The 21,227-nt window shown below is 37.4% G+C and overlaps 1 protein-coding gene across 2 annotated transcripts in view; it reads right to left on the minus strand.

Moving 5' to 3' along the window:
* Positions 1–21,060, minus strand: part of efnb3a (ephrin-B3a) — a 52,444-nt gene extending 31,384 nt beyond the window's left edge. Inside the window, exons 1-3 of one of the 2 annotated variants that reach the window (XM_084401433.1) lie at positions 21,028–21,060; positions 19,268–19,423; positions 5,441–5,736 (exon numbers count right to left, since the gene is read on the minus strand). In XM_084401433.1, coding sequence (XP_084257559.1) covers positions 5,441–5,736; positions 19,268–19,416 — 445 coding nt within the window. In that variant the 5' untranslated portion in view covers positions 19,417–19,423; positions 21,028–21,060. Of the gene's footprint in view, positions 1–5,440; positions 5,737–19,267; positions 20,288–21,027 lie in introns of those variants that run through there. The other variant, XM_084401432.1, reaches the window with a different exon arrangement.
* Positions 21,061–21,227: the final 167 nt, after the last annotated feature.

The following is a 21,227-nucleotide window of genomic DNA, read 5'->3' on the forward strand; positions in this document are numbered from 1 at the left end:
CAGTGTATTTGAGTGTATTTGAGTGTGAGCCAATGTGTTTATGTTCAATAATATTTCCATTTCAACTCCTCAGAGCCTTCACCTACATAACCATCTGAATTCTCTATTCTCTTTCCCTCACACCATTCTCTCCATCCATCATTATATCCCTTCATCTTCCTCCACCCTGTCTCTAGTGAACAGCTGGTGAGGAGAATTCCCACAATCCCTCACACAGTAATCTCCCTCCCTCTGCTCACACGTCCATCCATCAAAAGAGCCTTTATTCACCCCTGCTGCTGTTGTGTGTGTGTGTGTGTGTGTGTGTGTGTGTGTGTGTGTGTGTGTGTGGTTGGTTATGTCTGATGTCACTGTGAGCATTATAGTTAGCTGTGTGGAAAGTTTAGTGACATGAAATCAAATTAAATCTTCATGTGATGAAATAAACACACTGGCCAGTGTCCATAATGCATTTAAGAAGATCATATGTTAGCAAGACTCTCTTTGAATGGTTCTACATTTACACAAGGCCAGGTGTGTGTATGTTTGTGTGTTTTCATGTATATGTGTGTGTTTTTGTGTGCTTAATGACTTTAAGCGCAGCTGCAGATGCCAGAAGGTTAATGAATCTCTGTGTTAAACCGTCTATATCCCATTAACCTGAGACCTACAGCGTGATCTTTATCAGGAACACACACACAAACACACACAGATCGCTCGGATCAAACCGACACATGCAGAAATCGAAACAGAGCTGGAAATTCAAACGGACACATTCATAGGGATAAACACGCGCACACACACAGACACACACACACACACACACACACACACACACACACACCAAACATAGTGTGGTGCGGGGCTCTGATTGCTGACCTAGTTTGGGAGGGACCTGTCACTACTCATAGCCATCAGATGGCAAACTCACTGGTTCAGCATGGCAGACACACAAACATGCACACAAACACACATCCACAAACGCTGAACTTTGGAACTCTGAGAGCAGCGTGGCATCTGTGTGAAATTAAATAGTACGGTTTTAATTTCGACATGGCTTCAAACTGTGCAGCAAGGTATGCTAAACGTTACTGCTAAAAATACATAAATGTGATGGTATGCGATAAAGTGTGTGGACAAGCAGGGAAAACCTCTACTGTTTCTACACTGCAAGTAAGTACGGGGTTCCAAATGTTAAATAAAGTTTGTTGCAAAAAGGTGACCCAGTTTTAACAAAAACTACCCAGTTTTACCACACTGAAAAACTTACTGGTGTAGAAACACTCAAATAATATTTATGTTTCTATGTAACAAATGATTACATAGAAATGTCAAGTAACACACTGAAATTAACCTGAATATTTTAAATGATAAACCTAAAAAATAAACCTGAAACACTCCAATAATCTTTGTTTGATTCACAACTTTGAAAAATTATTTTTACTGTAACAATACATTTCAATGGTAAACAATTGGGAATAATTTTATATAAAAATTATTATATTACTTTAAATTGTAATTTTATTATCAAATAAATATTATTAACTCTTTCATGCATATTTTTTTTCTTATGCATTTTTATTGCTTAGGGCAGGAAAAACAAGATTTGAAGTGGACCGTGTGCGCTTGGTTTTAACTGAAGAGATACCGTATTTACAGTAATAACACAGCAATACTGTGTGTATTAAACAAACCAATGAAGAATATATAAAATCATGTGAAAACTGAAAAATATAAAATATATACAAAAAAGATAATACAGCTTCAATTATTGCAGTGCAAACACAATTGAGTTTGTTCCCACGCAGCAGACAAAGAATTTCACACAAGTTGAATTTTGCGTGTCTTTGATATCAACACATGAGGACTTGATTCCATCAAAGATCTACAACCGGTGAAGGTACAACTCTGTGGAAACGGGAAACCCAAATCAGACTATGTAGAAAATGCTCACGCTCCTTCCAGTCTACCAGAGTAGAGTCGATTTAGAGTCGATCATTTTGATTATGTTCTAAAAAAGACAATCTACTACCGTAGCTTTCTGAGAAAACCTCAGACTGAAATCTACATTGATCTATTGATGTTTTCAGACTGTGGAAAAACTAACGATGAGGTGTTTTCAATCTTATCTGAAATTAGCAGAGTTTGGGGTAACGCATTACAAGTGACATGCATTACGAGTAACATGCATTACGTAATCAGATTACTTTTCTGATGTAACGAGTAAAGTAATGCATCACAGTAATAATATGAATTGTAGCTGAAATATAGCTAATGGCAGATGATTAACAAGTGATAGTGATAGGTGGTGAAATCACAAAACACCTTAGTCTCTCAAATCTAATAAATCAAATAAATCTAAATGCAAATTTTAAATCCAAATCTTAAATCAATATCTTAAATGTGTTAAATCTAAATGTAATCCAAGTCTTAAAAAGAAATATAAATCTTAATGCAATTATATGAAATCTGAATCTTAAGTGTTAATTACAAATGTAAAATCTAAAATGCAATTACAAATCAAAATGTAATTAAATCTAAAAAATTAAATAAAATTTAAATGCATTTTTTTTTATTAGAATCTCAAATCAAAATCATGTGTTAAATCTAGATGTAAAATTTTAAATCTGAATCTTACATTTATTTACTGAAACTTCAGTTTAAAAAGTATGTCTAAAATCTAAATCTAAATGACGTTGCTCACTAGCAGACAATGTAGTTTTATTGATTATAACTCATTTTGTTGTATTGCGTCACTCACTCACACTGGGAGGTTATGTATTTGTGTACACACACAGAGTGGTTCATCTCAAATATTTCAGCTTAACCTTGATAAATAAACCAACAAGACCTTTTCAATAATTAACAACCCCTCACCACAAGTCTAATCCAGTGTGACACAAAACACACACACACACACACACACACACACACACACACACACACACACACACACACACACACACACACACACACACACACACACACACACACACACACACACACACTGATGCTCCAGAGCTGAAATATCAATGAGTAGCTGTAGGATTGGCAAACAAAGGCATAGGCTACATGCAAGTCCACGGTAATACACTATTTAATCTTACCGTGAACATGGTCAGCAATGCAACAAGGCGACTACTGTAAATTATCGACTGTGTGAGTTTGTGCTTGGCAGAATAGGATGGCAAAGGGGAGGTTTTGGAGAGGGATTCTAATGCAGTGGGTTTTTGAACGCTTTTTTAGGGTAAAGTGCTCCCCTGGGAGCTCAGTTAGCGCCCAGTGATCAAAGTTTTGACAAAAGAGCTCGGAGCGTTTGATACACTCTGATACACACTCAGCAGGGAGAAGATCTCAGCTTCAAACAGTGCAGATCACAGGGGAAACAAGCACCAGCTAAAAGCATCACTCGCAGCCACACACACCAGGACGAAACCACAAAAACCTACATTAATAAGCTGTGCTTTTATTCTATATCAAAACACATAAATAGTTTACATCTGTGATTTATAACAGCACAGACACCATACATGGATATTTGGGAAGTGAAACACACAGTGCATGTGTGTTTTACATGGGTCGGGCTGATGTCTCTAGCTGCTCTTAAATGCCCTTGAGTCTCACAGGCCCATTACAGCCAATTAAGATCCACATAATCACAAACGTGTGCAAAGCTGCACAGCACCCGACGCTCTGTCTTTCTCTTTCTCATTACGGGCATATTGTAGAAATTAACAACTGCCAACATAGGTTAATTAAAAGTGATTTCCCTAGGGAACAAACAGTAACACGCGCACATTTTCTCTGTTTTATCGATGGATTAATCTATTGGTGGAGCAACTATGAGGTCAATTTGACGGGACAGAACCCCTGCGGCTAACGCGTGTTATTATTGCACTTGGGCAATTAGCAAATGTTCCCTAAAATGTTTGTCCATTCAAAAAATAAGAATTTTTCTCATAGAAGTAATGATTTAAAATCTTATTTCTGGGCTTTAACCATTGTTTTATATTTTATCATTTTAAACCAGGGCTCTCAAATTCATATTTATCCTTACGCTGTTGAAAACCACGTAACACCTTTGGTGTTTCCGTTAAAAAACGACTGGCCTTTTAAAAATTGCTTGTAAATTGCTCTCTATGCTATATTATCACCAAATATTGGATTCAATCTTTTTGTCAACTTGTTTTCTTTCAATTAGATCAGGTTGTATTTATTTTTTAAACTGATTGATCATGTGCCTCATTTATCTGCACTTAAATTGGTCAAAAGTACAAAAATGATCCAAACATTTTGGGAAGTAGTTATACCCTTTTTGAGCAAAGACAGTGACTTTTAGTATAATACGATAACATTAACTAACATTTTCGGGAAAAAGAAAATCCTCTCCGGATCAAAATGACCCGAACACAACAGTCAACTAGAGCCATTTGAGTAGTTGCAACAAATAAAAGTGTTTTTACCTTTTTTACAATACAATAAAAGAACAGTTATCATACAGCTTAGCACACAAAAATCACAAAACTCTTTTCATGGATGTGAATCAAATAAATAAATAAATACATATTTACATCCACTAAAAATGTTTGGGAAAGGTTGTGTGATATAAAAATCCCATGAAATAACCATGGATATAAAAACATTAATACGGAGTCATGCGCATGACAGATGGAAGAAAAAAATAGATATTGTGGCCACGAATTAAGAATTCATTCACACGATTTATTAATTCATGGCCATTCCCTTCCTCATTTTAGTTAATTTATGGCTACATTGTAGTAATTTGTTTCCTTGTTTTAATTTAGTTAAATCATGGCCATGTTGAACTCATTTAACTAAAATGAGGGAGTGAATTAAGTCTTGGAAACAAATTCTTAATTGGTGACCATGATATCTTGTTATTATTCTCCGTGGATGTCATGTGTGGGTATCTGTACATTAAAACCAAAATGCAGAAGGTTAAAGATTGATTTGTAGGTCAGATGAGAGGATAAATTATTCCTCACATTTGAGGAGGGCACAAGATAACACAATATGTGTGTCAAATTTGGTTTGTTGGCCAATAGTTTAAGAATAAAATAAATAAAATAATAATAAATAAAAAAATTCAGAAGAAAGTGGAAATTAAGATTATTCAACATGACAAGGCTCAAAAATGTGTTACCAACTTGAACACCAAGGAACAATATGCCTGGAATATGTGTGCCTCACTACTGCACTGCAACCCCAACATATGTTGGCTAGATGAAAAAAATAAAAACAAAATGGAGGCACAGTACCTCCTTTTACGAATGCTTAATCCCATTCTGTACACACATCTATGGTTATAGATGGTGCATCATTAAAAATTTCCAGATGCAGACACCCTGGTTTGGTAAAAAATATCTAAACCCAAAATAGGGAATTGACTGCACTCTCTGTTTCTTGTCATTACGTTATTGGTTAACACACACACACTTACCTATAATGTAGTAGTCTCGTAAGTTCTTGAACTCGTGACCCCAGAGGTTGGGCGAATACTCCTGGAACTTGATGGTAAACCTCATATCACTGTTAGGTTTGTCGCAGGTGAGCAACAGGTTGGGGGCGCCCATCACCTCACACTTGTCGGCCTGCTCTCGTGAGGATACCAGGTACAGTTTATAATACTCATACTCAGAGGGAGAGTTCGGCCCCAAGGGATTCGTGGCAGGGCACACAAGGTCCAAACGATCCCCTATTTGAGGGTAGAGTATGTAGCCCCTCTCATCTCCAAACCTGCAGAAAGAGAGAGATGAAGAGTGAGTGACAGACTATAAATAATGTTCATCTCCATGGAAACTGAGATTGACAGTCTGATATTTGCTTGCATGAACGTGCATGTGAAACTGCAAGGCCTGTTTGATGCTGGAACTGCCCTTTTGTTCATTCATTTTTTTTACACAAAACGTAAATATACATGCCCTTTGGTTCTGGAGAGTGTGTGAGAGGGCATATGTATAGCTTTGCTTGCCAATGTGATGAAAATGAGCGTGTGTAGAGGTCACGTTTTGTCTACAATAGTAAAACCTGGAATCGCTTAGATTGTGGGGAGCAGCCAACGGCTTAAAGGGAAAGTTCACCCAAAAATGAATATTTCGGTCATCATTTACTAACCCTCTTTTCTTTCTAAACCTGTATGACTTTCTTCCGTTAAACAGTGGCTCTTTACGATGCAATTATAATGAATGGGGATTTCCAAGTTCAAAAAAATTACTCAAAAGCACCATAAAAGTATCATAAAATAATCCATACAACTTGTGCAAGAAACAGAATTTAAGATATGATTTCATTATCTTCCCCTTCAGCGAGATGTTAACAGCTGTGTCCGGATAATTGAGTCAATGAGTTAACAGAGAACTCGATCAGTTTAATTCCTAAATTAATCATTTAGACCAGGGGTTGGATTCATAATTTTTTTTTTTTTTTTTTTCGTGAATGTCCAAAAACATTATTTTTCACATATTTCACATTATTGCAGCACCTCTCTTCCCAGTCGTTCTAGTTCTTGTCTCTATGAAGCCCCTCCCACTGAAGAGCGCAGTGTGCTCTGATTTTGGCTGGACCAGTGATTGTGATTGGTCAACCGCTTTGAGTGTGCTTCTGAAAAGTCACGCCCCTTACCATCAACACAGTACTAACTCAATTCATCCATGCCTTGTCCATTCAAAAAATATATATATATTATGAATAATCATAATAAACGTGCAACACTATTTTTCAGCACTCTGTGTCACTTTTTTAAATGAGCCATGTATGTTAAACAGTTATTTTTAAAGAGCCTGTCTCAAGATAAGGCTGTCGCAAGATGTGCTGGATGCTGCCAAAAATAAAATACAAAATTAAATACAAGGCCTCTATTTACTCCCTATATAGTTATGACTGAATTTCCCTGTAGGGTTGTTACTGAATTATGTGCAATGTCACATGAAGAAAACTAAAAAAAAGAGAAAGTTTTGGATAATGTTTAAGGCACTTCTTTATTTTTTATTTTGGAGATTGACAACCCCAGTCCTCACTTGTTTTATGTGTCAATTTTTGGGTGAACTATTCCTTTGATAAATACTAAATGTCATAATGAAAATATAAAGGGTTTGCGAATTCATTAGCTTGGCATAAAAACAGATGATAGAAAGAGTCTATCAAAGGACAAAAAGTGAGTATGTGACAATATCATATCCAAATATATGAAAGTTTTCATAAAAACAGCTTTGAGCACAGCAAACAATTATTCAGTATTTTATAGCACATTCTCAGTCAAACCAAAGACCAAAGCTGAGACACAGCACTAAAAAGCTCCTATACTTTCATCCTCTTGAGGAACAAAAAAAAGCTGTGGCATTTACCAGGCTGACATTTTAGCTCTATTCGGAGACAGAGTCTTGTTCTGAAGTTGAAAATTTACCTCACAAGTAACCCCACTGCAGATAAAGGCATTTTGTAGGCCCCACACTCCTCGCTCTAAGTGTATAAAGCTTGACATTTTCATCAGGCCGAGACATCCAAGCAAAACTCCAATTAACCACACTGCAGTTTGTAAGACACCATTGCACAGAGAGACAGACAGATCCAAAAAACGTTCCTAGTCAGCCAGATAGTGAGAGAAAAAAAGTTAAAATCATGTGACAGCAAAAGCACCTGATCTGTGTATCAACATATACATTAACACAATGAGTTTAGGCCTCAATCAGTCATCCGTCACACCTAACACACATGACCAAAATGCAAACAAAGCCAATGTGGTCTTGGCCTATTCATTAGCTAGTAACATAAGGGATCAGACAGAGGGCAAAATCATATGATAATCAGACGCTTTAAATTATCAAACGAAAACTCAGAACACCACTGTTTGGAGCTAAACACAAACTAGGACTTCAGTGTTTACATTGCGCTGCTCATCGAACCAAGCAATTTACCGAAGGCTTTGAATTGTGATGACCACACCACACACACACACACACACATGCACACTCTGACCATTAAAGATGAACTGGGTTCATCAGACTGTCTGTATGTTTAGTTATTTATAGAGGCTTGTTTAATCCTTTTGTCTGTGTGATATATTTACCTAATTTAGTGCGATAGAAGACACAGGGGGGCAATCTGGCATTCTTTACTGGTTAAACTGGATCGTGATTGGTTAGTGAACTCACCCCACACTGTTTAGATAAAGGTTAGAGGTGGTTGGCCTGATTACGTAGGTGTTGTGGGTTTCTGTGCTGGTTTGATGCTTCTCATTGGTATGTTTGAATCCCAGGGCTCCTTTACACTTGCACTGCAGAGGTGGAGTGACTTTGGACCGCCCTTGAGTTTCTAGGGCCGTCGGAAGCTTTGAATCCAGACTCTGTTATCCCCCTTTCACTTACAAACAAACCTCCACTTCACTCACACCAATACAACATTTCTCCATGATGAACCCATGCCGGGCTTCCCAAAGTTTGTTTTCAGCAAGATAATCTGACAGAATGAAAAGGAAGTGAAAATCATAATTCGCTATATAAATGCCTCATTCATCCATTCATTCATTATAATTCCAAATTCATGCATAATATTTCTGAGTTTCTTATGTTATTTGAGAAAAGTAGGTGGGGGCTTTCATTGTATATAACCATCAAAATTAGATTTCTGGCTGCTGCAAACCGCCGTCAGTGTTAAAAGGGTCATAGAGAGGGTAGAAAATGATTGTGAAATACTACATTATGACTGTTTTGGGACAGTCTATGTAGTCCAATGTGTAGAGTATGGCCCCTTTAATTTCACAACAGAGGACAACGGCGCATTTCATCTTACGCTCATTTAATCTTTCATCTTGTTTTCCTTACGCTCAAGCAAATGGATACGTTAACCTCAAATCCTGCCACCCTGCAGATCCCAACTGTTTTCCTTCAGTCTAAACGGAAGACATTTCTATCAGAGAGCTGTCAGACCCCTGCTGAGGCATACGAAGCATGGCGACCATTACCAAGACCACCCCAGAATAGCAAAAGGACAAAAATCAAATCTTAGCATAATACAATATACTGATGGAGGCAAATGTAACATGCTACATCTGTTTCTGACTACACTACACTGATTTTTCAAAGGCTTTTGAGCATGTCAAAATTTCTCTGTGATGTGATCACCAGTTGACGAGCTGAATGCATTTCTCTTTCCTTTTCACTGGAAAAAACAGCTTTGCTTATTGAAGAAACTGAAAGCTATTGTCTGTTTATGGTTCATGGTTGTAGGTTTACACTGTTCATGAATTGTGGAAATATTGTGCGTTCTTTGCAGTGGTTATCAGGCCTAACAAAGTGAAATTTATTTCGGGTTGGTGAATTTTACAAACATATTTATTCATGGAAAAGGTGATTTTTTGGTTTAAATTTGAGTTGAATCAAACCTTTTTTTGCAGTGAAGTAAACAATCAAAGTGAGAAATGTCTACATGCGTATTGGAAACACTCCTTCTGTGAGCTCCATGAACTCTGATTTTAATACACCGCCATCTGAAACTGATCTTTTTATGTATAAAAGATGCGGCATGAAATGACAATGTTTATCTTCATTTACATGGAAATTTAAGAAACACATTCTTACATGGGGAAAATGACACTTCAGACTAGAAATAAACCCTCTCAAATCAGCGATTAAGTACTTTAATGTTAATGGATCAGGTTTATACTCACTATCGATTCGTCACTGCAGAATCACAAGTATTTAAGCTTCCTATTGCCACACTAAAGCAACAAAAGGCTGATTTAGCTGAAACTCAAATCCAAGTAGTGAACCACCGATTACACTTCACCTCACTGCAGCAATGTGGAAAATTACCTCTATTTTGAGTTTATATAATGACACTATTTTATTATAATGTTTTGTAATTGCACAAAACTAGGGATATTTCCCTTCCCCATATCCTCTAAAAATGTGTTTGTGTGCACGCACATCCCCTGAAGTTACAAACCCAGATTGTCTTTAAAAGTAAAACTTATAAATAATGCAGTAAATAATAAAGTACACTTTTTTTCAGAATGTTTTCTTTTAGGGTTAGAATTAGTCTATACCAAGTCCAGACTGAATCTGTGAACTTTTTTCTTATTATCTGCATTGTTTTTGAGGTAAAATTGTGCAAATGTGTATATATTTAAATACGGTGCTACGCTGAACTAAGAGTATACTTTTATCAGTAGCTGAAGCAAAGCGTAAGAGCAAAATATTTAATAAGCGAGTGGCAATTTGTATAATTTATTCATAAAATGACCATTCTGTGTAAATCTGATTCCATGTGGGTCTAGACTGCAGTACTCGTATTGAGCTGTGATTAAAAACAAAAAAGTATGTAGTCATTTAAAAGCGTGTATGTGTGTGTCGAGTTTATGGTTGTCAAGACCTGCTGAGGGCACCTAGATTATCTTAAGGGCTCGGAGAGTGTTGTTTCATGTTCTTATCAGTGCTATTTAATTAGCTAAGGGCTGGAGATAGCTTACACATTCCTGAACTCTGATGGACTGAAACTCACTTACCACGTGGCTGAGAACCACATGCCACAAACGTAAAGTGACTCACATATGCAAACACAAACACAAAAAGCCCAAAACTAGGGATGCAAAGATACGGAACTTCCGGGAGTGATAACGGTAAACTATAATCAACAGCTTGCTGTGGCCGATGCGATAACCGATATTTCACTTTTCGAGTTTTAACCCACTCAACTGTAGCAGCTACCTAAAAACCAAACAGCTGTCATTTGAAAGCTTCTGATCTAGATAAATCTTAAACACTGCTTTTTAATGTGTTAGAGATGTTATGTTTCACAATTAATAAAATAATGTTTGATTATAATCATAGGAATCTGTAAAATATCATAGAGATTAGATAGTTACGCATCATACTGTTGGAAAGGTCTTACTTAGTAGAACACAAGTATACAATTACAATAGTAAGGATTTGTACACTAGAGTTTTTGAAAAGTTTATCATGCTCACCAAGGCTGCATTTATTTGATCTAAAATACAATAAAAACAGTAATAGTAAAATTACTGATTTCAATATTTTTGTAGAAACTTTGATACATTCTTTGATGAATAGAAAGCAACGGCACTAGGGTGAAACAGAAACTTTTGTAACAATGTAAAAGTATTTACTGTCACTTTTGATCAATCGAATGTGTCCTTGCTGAATAAAATCTTACTGACTCCAAACTTTTGAACAGTGGTGTAAATGAAAGCCCTCAGATGCACATGTAAAGACTGTTGACACAGGATGGGTCTTTGTGATCAAAAATAGCTAGTCGACAGTGTTCAACAAAATAGTATCAAATAGAGGTCACAAAACCCCATTTTTCAAAACTGAACTACTTTTCACTGATGCACATTACAACAAAAAATGGTGCAATATTGAAAATAAAAATGTAATATATATTATAGCTTATTGGCAAATAATATGATCAGCCAACAACATTTTGTGCACCTCTACACAAAGCATATCTGGGTGGTCTTCTGTTGTGGTCAGGTTGAGGAGCTCAAGGGAGCTGGTGGGCCCAGAGGCCGCTGACTCCTCAGCCCAACATGAAAAGACTCATCAAAGCTCCAAACACTCCGATGATTAAAAATGAACGTCACTAAAAATAACCTTTCCTTTGTTTGGAAGAGAGGGAGGGGAGGGCACAGGGAGAGAGGATAACTCCCAACTCACTTTTCATCTGTTCTCGCGATTTCTCTCAACTCTCCGTTTTCATGTTCGAAACCGAGCCATGGGGGAATTAACCAAATCTGATTCTTTTTAAAGATTGAGGATAAAATGTTCAGCGGCCTGTTTAGTATACACATCTTTGCAGAGTGGAGGTGTGTGGGTCCACGATTTTCACACATTTTACCAATTTAAATCCATTCCGCAAAATTCCACAGAGGAAGCCTGAAGATTCTGTCCGGGTCTATAATGAGACATTGACCATGTTAACACGATGACCATGATGCATTAGTCTATAAAAACAAATGCATGTTCTCATCGCTGTCGGTTTACTTTTTTTTCAATGTGTTTCTTGACAATCTATTGTTCATGAATCACATATAAGGCCTGCCAATTACCTACATTTTCCTTCAGAAGCAATAAATGCTCATCCGACCATCATGAGGATGGCAAACAAGGTAGAAAAAAGGAGGAGGAATGAGTTTTTCCAATAAATTGGATAACATCAGAACCCCAATCCTGTGTATCATCAATCCATGGATGACATACAGCGAAAGTGAACAACAGCGAAAGAAACAACTGTCGTCATCATAAACGTTGTTTTACAAGGGGTGCTTGATGTTAACAGATGAAGTATAGTGCAATCCTTGTGTCTGTAGTCCACCGTAATACCACTCTCACCCCCCTCGGTTCAGAACAATCATCGGGGTAATCTTAAAACTGTAATTACGCTTTCCACACACAGCACAGTATCATGCCAGGGCTTTGAAGGCATGCCAGAGACGCACCTTTGAAACCGAAAATTAAATATGAGTGAAACAAGAGAGGGAGGTTTTCATCGTGAAGATAGCAGGTCCAGCTAAATAACACTGAAACTGAGTGCTCAAAAAGTCAAACTATGAAGTTTCAAGGTTTGCTGGTACTGTATAAATCAAATGCCTTTATGAGAACCATAGAGGGGGGGAAATAAATTAATAATAAAATAAGTAATGTAAACAGAGAATTCTGCTTAAATCTCGTTTGTCACATGTTTATCCAGAGAAAATGATTCAAGGACTGTTATGCGTCTATAGAGTTTCACAAAAGATCTCAAGGTCTCCAACTCAGCCTGATCACATTAACATAATTATAGGTTTCATACATAACGTTTACACATTTTTTGTTAGGATATAGACTGAAAGGTAAAATATGTATGTACTGACAGCATCTAAAACATATAAGTATTTACATACGCACAGCTTTAGAAACATACAAATCTGAACACTTTCAATTACATTTATATTATAAATGTATTTTTATAGTTACAGTTGTAATCTAAATTAAAATAGCTCCCCAGCCAGCAATAACCATCATTTCACCATCTAGGTTAACTGTATAGACCCAATATAGTCCGGCTATGAGTAACCCACAACTAGCCAAAATAACCTTGAATTTGGTTATTACCAAAATAACTTGCAAGATGTATGATATTCCATCATGTAAGCAAAGACAACAGTGATTACAAGGTGTTTGGTTTAATTTCAATTGGTGTTTCATTTCATTTAATCTAATTGATGGCTAGTCTAGTCTTGGGATATGGTTAGACGTCTATTACATTTTCCCAAATTTTGCCTTGTTTTAGCCTAGACGTCAGGGCTGTTTGGATGGCTATTAAATGTCTTTTAAACGCAAAAGTTGTTGGTTTTTCGAGTGGTTTTCCCAAATTTAACTGAAAATGCAACTTTTAATGACTTCTGCAGTCTCAAAATCATTGAACCCCCTAAACAGAATCCCTCACAACAGCACAAATCTGCAAAACAGGTGTTGTCTCAAGCACACCTGTTGCAACTAATCAAGGGCTTCATTAGTTGCACCAGGTGTGCTTGAGCTAGAACACATGAAATATCTGAACTGGCTAGGCTTGTTGAGTGTCACGTTTGACTGCATGTTAGAAATATGTCAAAAGAATGGTCCAAAAAGTTAAGAGAAGATATCATTGCCCTTCTCAAACAAGGAACAGGACACAAAAAGATAGTGAAGGCAGTAAATGTTCCTAGAGGCACCGTTGGAAGCATAGTTCGCAGGTTCAAAGTAAAAGGAATAGTGGTTACACTACCTGGATGGGGCAGAAAAAGGAAGTTATAAACGGCTGCAACCAGATTTCTGAGAAGGCAGGTTCAGAAAAACCCTTGAGTGACTGCAAAAGACCTAGAGCAAGACTTGGTGGCAACAGGCACGGAGGTTTCAGCTTGCACAGTAAAGGCCATTGCACACTGAGTCCGAAATTCGCATCCGAAATTTTCGCACGTAAAAAAAAAAATTCGACCTCACCTTATGTCAATCATGCTTGCACACTGTCTACGTAACTTTCGTCCGTAAAAAAAAAATTCGGATTGGGTTCGATTTTCTGCGTTTTTCGCATCCACAGCCAGTGTTTTGTGAGGTTTTTTGAAAATTCAGAGCCAACATACAAGCGAACGACAAAATCCAGAATGACGTCTGACAAGTTGATACACTTCGTCTCGCAGCACAAGTACTGTATGAAAAACAAAATGCGGATTACAAAGACACTGAATAAAATATAACCTGTATACAGCTGTTCTGTCTGCCCAGCGCTTCTGCCGGCCGCGCGTGTGTGTGTGTGTGTGTGTGTCCGTCCATAGACATAATGCCAGTTTCTGTTCAGGATCGACTGGTTCACGGAAATTGGTGGTCTTCTTTTTAATATGTGGCTCCAGTATCGCTAGCAAAGCATCAAACTGTTCCACTGACATTCTGAGGTAAATTTTGAATCGTTTGGGATAATTTCGCAACTCCTTGATAAGGAGGTGAAACTCTCCTTCCTCTCGGCGCTATCTCAGGATTGGATGGACCCAATATTTCCTCTTTCTTTTTCTCTTTTTAAGAAGAAAGAGGGCAACAAATTCATCCTCACTGCTTGACGAATCCATTTAGTATTTTTTGCGTTTTTTTCCGCAAAGGTTTAATAAATACGCATCGGACTCAGTGTGCAAGGTTTCTGTGCGTGACGAATTTTACTGCTGACGAACACGAAAAAACGCATACGAAAATTTCGGACTCAGTGTGCAATGGCCTTAAGGCACGTACTAAATGCATGCGGTTTCCTGGCCAAAACTCCAAGACGTACACCACTACTGACCCAAAAGCAAAAGAAAAGTGCTCAAAAATCATATAAATAAGCCACAGAAGTTTTGGGATTCTGTTCTGTGGAGCCATGAAACTTTTCGGCCCTATGGATCATCGGTATGTCTGGAGGAAGAAGAATGAAGCATATGCTGAAAAGAACACTCTGCCAACAGTTAAGCATGACAGTGGCTCTGTGATGCTCTGGGGCTGCTTTGCATCCTCTGGCACTGGAAAACTGCAGCGTGTGGAAGGCCAGATGGATTCATTAAAGTATCAGGAAATCCTAGGAGAAAACGTTATGCCATCACTGAGGAAGATGAAGCTTGGGCGTCATTGGACCTTCCAACAGGACAATGATCCCAAGCATATCTAAAATTCCACCAAGGCTTGGTTGCAGAAGTAGTCCTAGAAGATTCTACAGTGGCATCAGTCACCTGACTTGAACCCTATAGAAAATCTCTGGTAGGACTTGAAGGCGGCGGTTGCAGCACACAAACCCAAGAATATTACTGAACTGGAGGCCATTGCTCATGAGGAATGGGCTAAGATTTCTCAGAAATGCTGTCAGAAGCTAGTGTCTGGTTATACATCTCATTTGCAGCAGGTTATAACAGCAAAAGGCTGTTCTACTAAGTACTAAAGATGCTTGCCATGAAGGGGTTGAATAATTTTAAGACGGCAGAAGCCATTAAAAGTTTAATTTTCAGTTGAATTAGGGGAAACCACTTGAAACACTTGAAGTGTTGAGCTATTTCAACTACTTTTGTTTGATTTGTTTATTGCAAACAGCTGTAAGTATGTACATTTTACCAATAAACCTGATTCGCAATGGGGGTTGAATCATTTTTATTACAACTGTAAATGTAATGAGATTGAAGCATTTAACAATTTAAAAATTTATTAAATCCATAAATTTAATAGTCTAGGAACCCAAAATGGTTTATGAACATTTGAATGCCTCTACAGTTGTTCAATCGTAAAATCCTTACAATCTACACATGCTGTCAATTTGTTAATAATGTACGTTTCAGGATCTATGCAAATGTATGTGTGCTAGATTCACACTTTGTGTGTGAATACCTATGATTGCTAATGAGATCACGTTGTCAGATTTGCCTACACACAAGCCTCGAGGTTTCAGAACTCAAATATTTCAAAGTTTCTTGACTAAGCGATGCACATTAATCTCCTTACTGTACTGTACATATCTAATTTGTATTTTTCCAAAGAAATTGTAGAAGAAATATCAGAGATAAAGTTGATATGAGCTATGAAAGAGCAACATGTGAGCAATAAAATTATCCTCTGGGAAAGAGAGAGAGAGAGAGAGAGAGCAGTGACAAAAAGAATGAGGTAATGAATGAGGAGTGAAAAGAATAAGAAGATGAATAGGTGAAGGGAATGTGACAGAAAGGGAGAACGACATTAACCCCGGAAAGAAAAAGTGCAAGAGAGAAAGTGTGTATAGAGGTAGTAATCCCCTCACAGATGGCTTTGTTGCCTGTCTGATGATGGAGCAGTCCATATGATGAACTAATAGAGGGGTGTAGTGCAGAGGATTATCCTCCCACTCTCACACCCCTGGAAACTGAGGTCAAGTGGTACAATTCCATTTTCAGTCCATTTAATGCCACAATCACAATCTCTCTTTTAACAATGTAACATTTTCCATGAGGTCTTATCTCTTCTAAAAAACACTCTCACACACACAAATGGCTAGGAGATGTGGGAGGGACTTGCACCGTGAAGCACATTTACGAATCCTAAATCCATTCTTTCACTAACAATGTTTAATCTTGCGCTGCTCTCTGTCCCTAGAAAAGCTCTATACAAGATCTTTCAACAAAGGAGAACCAATCAATCACAGATTCACCAGAAAAAAAAACGACTGCGACTACACTAGAACGGTCAAAAGTCTGAAGATCTGATGTTGGCTCAGCTCTCTGCCTGTCAGTTTTCCAAAGTATCTTTTCCTACACTTAAAATGTTTTAATTTGAAACGCTTAACCCAGTTAAGAAGGCTTTTATCTGGCTCCAATTAGCAGTTGATTCATTAAATATTGAGGAAGCCATGAAGGATTACATTTTTAATGTTCATTTGAGGCAGAGAGTTGTACAACAACTTCCCCCGGAGCGATGCATGGAGACAGTCTGTGCTCACCATTGATTACGCTCATTGAGGGGCCGAAATCCACTCTCCTCCCACGCACCCCTCCATCCCATAACCTGTCTGACCTGTTTCAGTGTCATTTTTTCTCTCTGTACAGACTCTATGGAGATACTAATGGTTTTCTCCAGACATCAGGTACTACATGACTTAAGAACTTTTAGAGTTTATTGTCAGGTTAACGTTAACATGAATCAAAATTTACCCTATTTACATTTGAATGCACATTTCTGGTCTTAATGATGCATCTTTGTACTTTATTCCAAAAACTGTTTGTCTTTGTAATCTTTAATAAAAGTAATAAGTTGGTTTTCCAATTCTTTTTATCTGCTGAACTTTATCACTTTTTACAAACCCTTAAATATGATGAAATCTTCCTAAAATATCAAATTTATACTGTTTGAGACATTATGAAAAAAATATAATTTGCTTGCAAAATTAAACAATTGGCTTTTATATTACTAACTGTACTTTGTTACTGTATTGAAGTTAAAGCAAATTATAAAAAATATAATCTGGAAAATATTTACATTGTAATAAGTTCATTGCATTTCACATTTGTTTGTAAAGTATTTTTTTCTTATTTTGTGTTCAATATATTTAATAAATATTTTAAGTTACATCAACTTTGACAGCCCTAAAAAAATAAAATGCACGCCCCTAGCAGTTGGTAATATTAACAGATTACCAAATTATTTCAGCAAACTTGCACTTGGTTTTGTTCTCCAATTTTGTGTCATGATCCAATCAATCAATACATAAATTATTTAATTTTTTATTTAAAAAAATTCTGTTTCAAGTGAGAAATGCGTAACATTACAAAAGCAAGCTCATGATAAAAAAATATATATATATATCAAAAATCTTAATATTCTGGCGTGTCTGTGTGCATGCTGAAATGTTCAACTGTATGTTGTGTGCATATGTGTTAATATATGTGTGTGAGAGAGAGAATGAGAGAGGAGTGAAAAAAGAGAGCAAGATGACCTGAGAGGGCTGTGACTGGTGGGGTGTGAGTAAACACGTTGACCTTTTCAGATATCATAGGGAACATTTATTTCATATGGATGAGTGACTTTCTTCATATCTTTTTATATATGACTTTATCTGGCCAAACCCCTGAATTCCTTCTCTTTACTCAAGTAAAAAGTTTTTTTTTTTTTGCTTAGCCTCAGTTTAATCTTTATTTTTCACTCTTTTAGCCAATGAGGTTTATCTTTTCTGCCTCTGATTATATTTCTCTACCATATGTCTGTCAGAGTGGTAGATGTGTGAGCTCAATGTATTGATCTCTCTGTCCACAAAGGTTCTCTGTTATGGTGTGTACACTTTTTTTTAAAACTAGTCTTAAAAATAAAGGTTTCTTTATTGGGACTAATGGTCTTATTTTTTTTATTTTCTGCACACTAGGAAAAAAATGGTTCTTTTATGAACTGTTTTATGTATCGCTGTGAAAACACCAAGAATGTAGTTCCCTAACCAGAATTTTTTTCCCACTTATTTATTCATGTCCTTCTCAGAGTTGAGTGAAATCCCTAATTCTGTCACTCACTCAAGGTTTACGCTCTTCTTAATGTGGCTTCTCATGTCCAGAGAGCATCCTCAGCATGGACAAAATTTAGAGGACCTTTGCGTGGGTTTGCAGATTGTGTCACTGTGGGTGAAGCATGAATGGCTTATCTAGGTAGGGCATGCACGCGACCCATAATCGGGAGGCAGTCAGCCGGAAAATGCCCCCAGTCTCTCTCAGTCGATGGTGTCTGTCCAAACCGTTGACTAGACTGAGTCCCTGGCCAAAATCACCCCTTGTCCCAACTGGGCTTAAATTTATATGTACAGAATTCCCACACTTTCTGACCTATATCCATGATTGTTCTATCACTTTTCAGTTGACTGGATAATGACTAAAAAAAAAAATAAACATTTTACAGAAATAGCACTCAGCCAAAGAAAAACTTCAGACTATGGTGCACAAATGTATACTGACCATTGAACTTTTGAAATCATCCTACATTTTTAGGTTTTCCAGGACACCTTTATGTGGTTTACAATAATCTTGACTAAAATATCCTTTAATGGTAGATCAAAATAAATATACATTAATGAAATGGCAAGAATCATCTTATGGTACAACATTTTGTTCTAACTAGCTCAATGCTAGGAATATGTGCATGAATGCGAATTGACAAATAGTGCAATTTATTTTGTATTTTTCATACTACTGTCATTTGACTCTCAAATCCATAGTCTGAACTTGTTGCAAAACTTGAATCTGGGTGCATGAGTTTTCTATCAACCACCAACGTACCTTCTGTTTAAAGAGTTCCAGTAGACTGGCTCCATGTTGGTCGCATCCACTGCTAAACTCATCATCAGGAAGATTAAGAGAAATCCCAATCCACTGACCCAGTCCGAGAACGCCATTGCCACCCAGGCTCCCCTCGTCTGGACTCCCATGTTCCTCCTACAAGACAAATGAATGGGACCTAATGGAGACAAAAGACTGGTGGGGCGCTGAACTTCACTAGATCCCCCTGCACTTGAGGAGATGGTGTGACCGCAACATCCACATCTGAAAGACTCGGAATCATAAATCTCTGAATGTTTGTATAAAGAAAGCAGATTCAGAAACATCAACCTCCTTTTGTTCCATTCAAAGGAGGCAATGACCTCAACTGAAAGTCTCAAGTACTGTCAGATTTGAAAAGGCAAAGCCATATGAATCTAAATTGGGATGAATTTAAAACAATATTATGATCGTGCATGGGGTGAAGTTAAATGTTTTTGAAGTGCACACAGACTGGTGAAGGGCGCCAGGTCCACTACGGGTGATTTCCCCCCCTAGAAATGTTTCTCCATAAACCGCAGCATTAGCATTTCTGTCAATGTCTTGAAGTTGTATTTTTACTCATGCTGAGAAAATGAACATCCACCGGGTACAAATAATTCGGTCCTTTGGCGGACAAAAGTCTTGTCGTAGGCTACTTCCCCGCTGAAGCAGAAAACTCAGTTCAAGATGTAACTTTTCGCTCATCTAATATCCAAAATATTCACGCAAATATGATGGCCAGTCCTGAAACAACGGTGAGGATGTCCACCAACACTTAATTTCCAAATTAATTACAGTCCGACAAGAAAAACAAGAGATAAACCCGGTTTAGGGCAGTAAAGGGAACTAAAGTGACAGTAATCGGTAAGGGTCGATTGAAACAAACGTAGAAACGATGGGAAGAAGAAACGATATATTCCTGTGGTCCATGGAAACAACGCGTGCTGTTCTTCGCTCCTCCGATTCTCTGCTGCTCCGCAAAGTCTCGCGCTTTGACTCGCGCGCCGGCGGCGTTGTTGCCAGATCTCAGGAGAATCAAGCGACCTGTCCTGAAAAAACAAGGCTAACCGAAATAGACTTCCCGTTTTTTGGGGGGTTGTTTATGAATAATGGGTAAAGTATTACTGCTTAATTTAATTTATCAAGACAGAAACACATATGAAATAGAATCTAGATTAAGGAGAGCTAAATATGAAATTACAGAAAAATAATAATTTATTAAATAATAGTACTTTTTTTAATAACCCATTTCAATAATTTAGGTAATAAAAGGTCATTTTTTTAATTTGCGTATAATAAGCGGACATGGCAACAACTGCTGGAGGTGAGCACGTGTTGCTGACTGACGGGGAGGAGAGTTTGTATGAGAAGAGCTCTTCTCTGAGGTAATATTTTTTATACTACCAAATTTAAATGTTACTACAGCTACCAACAAATCAAAATAACTATGCGATGACGTGTGAGGTTAGAAGGGTTCGAATTGATTTAAATTAATTGTAAATTATTTCAATGAGACGTTTGTCCAAACGCCTCAACTTTAGTCAAATAGCTCGAGGCGTATCAGGGCAGGGTTTGTGTACTTAAACCTTAGGCCTATGCCCTGTTCTAAACAGTACAAAAGGGTAATGCTGGGTTTCTTTGGGGGAATCAAATGGTGGAAAGAGATTTATGCTCTGTAAAGATTCAGAAGAACCTAGAATTTGTTGACTACAAGTAGTTTTTTTGGCAATTTAATTTACCTTAATGAATTCAAACGTTTGAGAGCCACAATCATCACTCAATCACTTCTGCAATGCAACTTATGACACTTTCTATGAGGTTCTGAAGCAGAAGTGTGATAACACTGCCTCATAGTGGAGAACAGCCGCAAAGCAGGAGTCAAATCTGACTACATCTGCACAAGACTAAAAACAACTGTAATCTAAACCAGGGGTTCTCA

This window comes from Rutilus rutilus (genome assembly GCF_951802725.1).
Source record: "Rutilus rutilus genome assembly, chromosome: 25".
NCBI lineage: Eukaryota > Metazoa > Chordata > Actinopteri > Cypriniformes > Leuciscidae > Rutilus > Rutilus rutilus.